Source organism: Seriola lalandi, unplaced genomic scaffold (assembly GCF_002814215.2).
Source record: "Seriola lalandi dorsalis isolate HSWRI2012SDOR001 ecotype SW California unplaced genomic scaffold, Sedor1 jcf7180002054675, whole genome shotgun sequence".
Taxonomy (NCBI): domain Eukaryota; kingdom Metazoa; phylum Chordata; class Actinopteri; order Carangiformes; family Carangidae; genus Seriola; species Seriola lalandi.
Genome location: NW_019525228.1, coordinates 85,224 through 88,645, shown reverse-complemented (window position 1 = coordinate 88,645; position 3,422 = coordinate 85,224). Strand labels below are relative to the sequence as shown.

At 42.0% G+C, this 3,422-nt stretch overlaps 1 protein-coding gene across 2 annotated transcripts in view; it reads left to right on the top strand.

Moving 5' to 3' along the window:
- Positions 1 to 2,664, top strand: part of impdh2 (IMP (inosine 5'-monophosphate) dehydrogenase 2) — a 14,167-nt gene extending 11,503 nt beyond the window's left edge. For both annotated transcript variants that reach the window (XM_023421724.2, XM_023421723.2), the window contains 3 exons: positions 30 to 173; positions 1,254 to 1,337; positions 2,300 to 2,664. In XM_023421724.2, the coding sequence (XP_023277492.1) occupies positions 30 to 173; positions 1,254 to 1,337; positions 2,300 to 2,321 (250 nt within the window). In that variant the 3' untranslated portion in view covers positions 2,322 to 2,664. The remainder of the gene's footprint in view (positions 1 to 29; positions 174 to 1,253; positions 1,338 to 2,299) is intronic.
- Positions 2,665 to 3,422: the final 758 nt, after the last annotated feature.

Here is a 3,422-nt window from a genome sequence, read left to right as displayed (position 1 = left end):
CCCCCCCCCCACCCCCCACCCCCCCACAGTGAGAGTGATAAGATTAAAGTTGCTCAGGGTGTTTCTGGAGCGGTGCAGGACAAAGGCTCCATCCACAAGTTTGTTCCCTACCTGCTCGCTGGGATCCAGCACTCCTGTCAGGACATCGGAGCCAAGAGCCTCACACAGCTGAGGTGAACACACACACACACACACACACACACACACACACACACACACACACACACACAGGAACAGTGTATTTCACTGAGCCTGATATTAGAGTCACATCATCTGAATGAAATGATTAAAGAGGAAATGAGAGCACAGTGACATGTTGGGGGAATTTTGTTTTTTTTTCTCTACAGAATAAAATTGGGAATTATAATTGTAATGTGAAACAGTATTAAACCTAATGAAAGCACACACTAGCTACAGCTCATCTAGCGATGGATCACACCAGTCAACATGTTGATGTTCTGACCCAGCAGTCCTCAGGACTCCGGTCACAGCTGATAATAACTGTCAGTGTGAAAACACTTGAACATGTTGTTTGCTGAACATAAACTTCAGGACGTGGAGGAGATGAACTTTTCCTCTTTGATATTTAAAGTTTGTGAAACATGAACAGATTTGTTCAGAACCTCGTTTACACACGATGTGACTGACGATGAACAGACAGGATGTGTTCTCCATTACTCATCCGTCAGTGTTTCCTACACGTCTGAAATAAACTTGTGGTGGTGCATTAAATATTCCTCAGCCACATGTTGTTTCTCCACACTGGACCTGCTGCCGTCTCATTACCTGCAGCAGCTTCACTGACACCGACTGGAACTGAGAACTGATTTGTCCTTTAATATCCACCGAACGCCACGCGTCTCCCTCTTCCTGTTTGTCTTTGAGCGTTAGCAGCATGAGAGGTTCAGGGCAGCGAGGAGAGAATAGTTAACGGATCACGGATTAAAAATCAAATAAAATGTCAAAATGAGTCGGCAGATATATCTGGGAGGTAAAGTATGTGTGGGAAACCCTGACAGTTATTAATCTGAGCTTTCAGCTTCAGGTGCCCTTCAGCAGTAATTAGCAGCTGTTAGCATGCTAACACTCTAATCAAAGATGGTGAACCCAAAGCACTGCTGCTATATCCTCAGAGCTGCTCGCATGGTGCAGGCTTGTGTCGCTCTGTGTCATATTCTTGTTGAGTGTATTTCTAACACAGTTGTGTGTTGTGGCGTTGTGTGTGTGTAATCGTGTTTCCCTCCTCTCTGCAGAGCCATGATGTACTCTGGAGATCTGAAGTTTGAGAAGAGAACAACATCGGCTCAGATGGAAGGCGGAGTCCACAGCCTGCACAGGTACTTACACACACACACACACACACACACACACACACACACACACACACACTAGGCTGAGGTCGAAGGTCAAAATAGTCTTCTCTTCGACCTCGATGGAAAATGTCCTGAGGTCACAGCTGTGAAGGAGAATCCATCAGGACTGAGGAGAAGAATGTGACCGCACTGACACTGAACCAAGTTTATTTTTAACACGTGGACGATAAATCCTCCGTTACTAACCACAAAAAAACAAACAGGATCGAAATGTTGAAATAAGAAAACATGAAAGAAATACACAAGTAGAAAGAGTTGAGCCATGAAAATAATAATGAAGAAATGAATTATATTCAGACATCAGTAGGTTGTATACTTTTGACTTTATTATACATTTGTTAAGAAGAGAAAATTATTTTCTTAATGCAGTGAGCGGCTTTAGATTGTTATGATGAAGATGATGATGATGATCTGCTTGTTCTTCATGATGACTCCTCACTGGAGTTAAAGTGAATAAATCTATATTCAGACAATCAGAGGAGGATTTCCATCAGGTCTGGATCAAGTCACAAACATAAAACAGCTGCTCTGTTGTTTCTTCATTTATGTGGCTCTGCTGTGGTTTAAAAAAAGGCATTTTCTCCTTTCCTTTCCTAAAGGAAGCTCCAGTGTTTCCTATGATAAAGGAGATAAGATAGGAAGCACTGAAGCTCCTTTCGTTGTCATTTCTCGAAGTGGATCAGCTCTTCTCATCGCGCTGCTGCTCAGATACTTGAGCTGGTGTCAGTCAGTTAGGAACCAGCATGTTACTTCAGTACAGATCCAACGTTGCTCTTTTGTTCTTTCATGCTGCTTTGTGTTAAAGTTTCTTAGTTTCATGTCTTACCACAACTGCACAAACCTTCAGTTAAACTGCTGCGTCTGTCTTAAAGTGAAACCTCAGGGAGCATCATGGGTAATCATGTGACCTCTTCTTTCTCCCACAGTTATGAGAAACGTCTGTTTTGAGAGGAAGCTGCTGTTCAGCCTGCAGACGAGGAATCCTTCCAACACACATTATGCAAACACACACACACACACACACACACACACACACACACACACACACACACACACACTCACACTCACACACTCACTCCACTCTTCCAAGGATCCATCAGTCTTCCTGCCAGTGTCATCTATGCATCGTCAGTGTTCAGTGTAACTGTTTGTGTGTGAAGGAGGGAGCTGAGCATTTATGGGTGTGACTGCTCTGATGAAGCCTGTCATGTTGTTTCAGTGATCTCCAGTAAACTGCTGTGTTCAAGGCAAAAAAATGTCGTCCAAGAATAAAGCTCATGTTTTTCCACAATCTGCTGTTGTTGTGTTTTTGTCAGTTGTACAAGATTGTTTATGACAGTTTAGGAATTTATACTGTGTCTATCTAATAAAATATATCCAGTAATTTAACAGATATAGCTTATGTTCATGTCTCTATTCTCATGTTACCCAGGAGGAGGAGAGACGTGCTGCAGCCGGTCACTGGTCACAATAAGTTCCTGTTCATCTGATGAAGGGGAGAAGATGCTGGAACTGGAAATCCATGTAAACAGTGACTAAGTTCATTTAATTGAGTTCTGTGTATATTTTTCAGTAGCTGTGCTTGGGTGATATATTTTTTGTAAACTTTTGCTCGGCTACACTTAAAAACAAATGTTAAACTTTTGACTCCTTCATTTCTATGAACCACTATTTCTTGGAATTAATTTTATTTTATTTTGAAAATGTGATATACCAAATACACTGTTCATCACAGAAAACCAATCACAGCCAACTCTTCCACTGTCATGTTGGAATGTTTTATGCCTTACTTTACTATGATGTTTTTTTGACTTTTTATGCCTTAATACACTATGACAATAGAACTTATGCTAGTGTTAGCTGATAACTTAGCGATTGCTATGCTAACGGTACCTGGCCCCGCGGGGCTGATAACCTGTGTCAACCTGGGTTAACCTGTGTTAACCTGGGTTAACCTGGGTTAGCCCGTGGAGGTGTTCAGTCAAAGCCCAATAAAAAGGTGAATTTAATCAACGTTAATCTAACGACGTTTGGTTTGTGTTTCTCCAC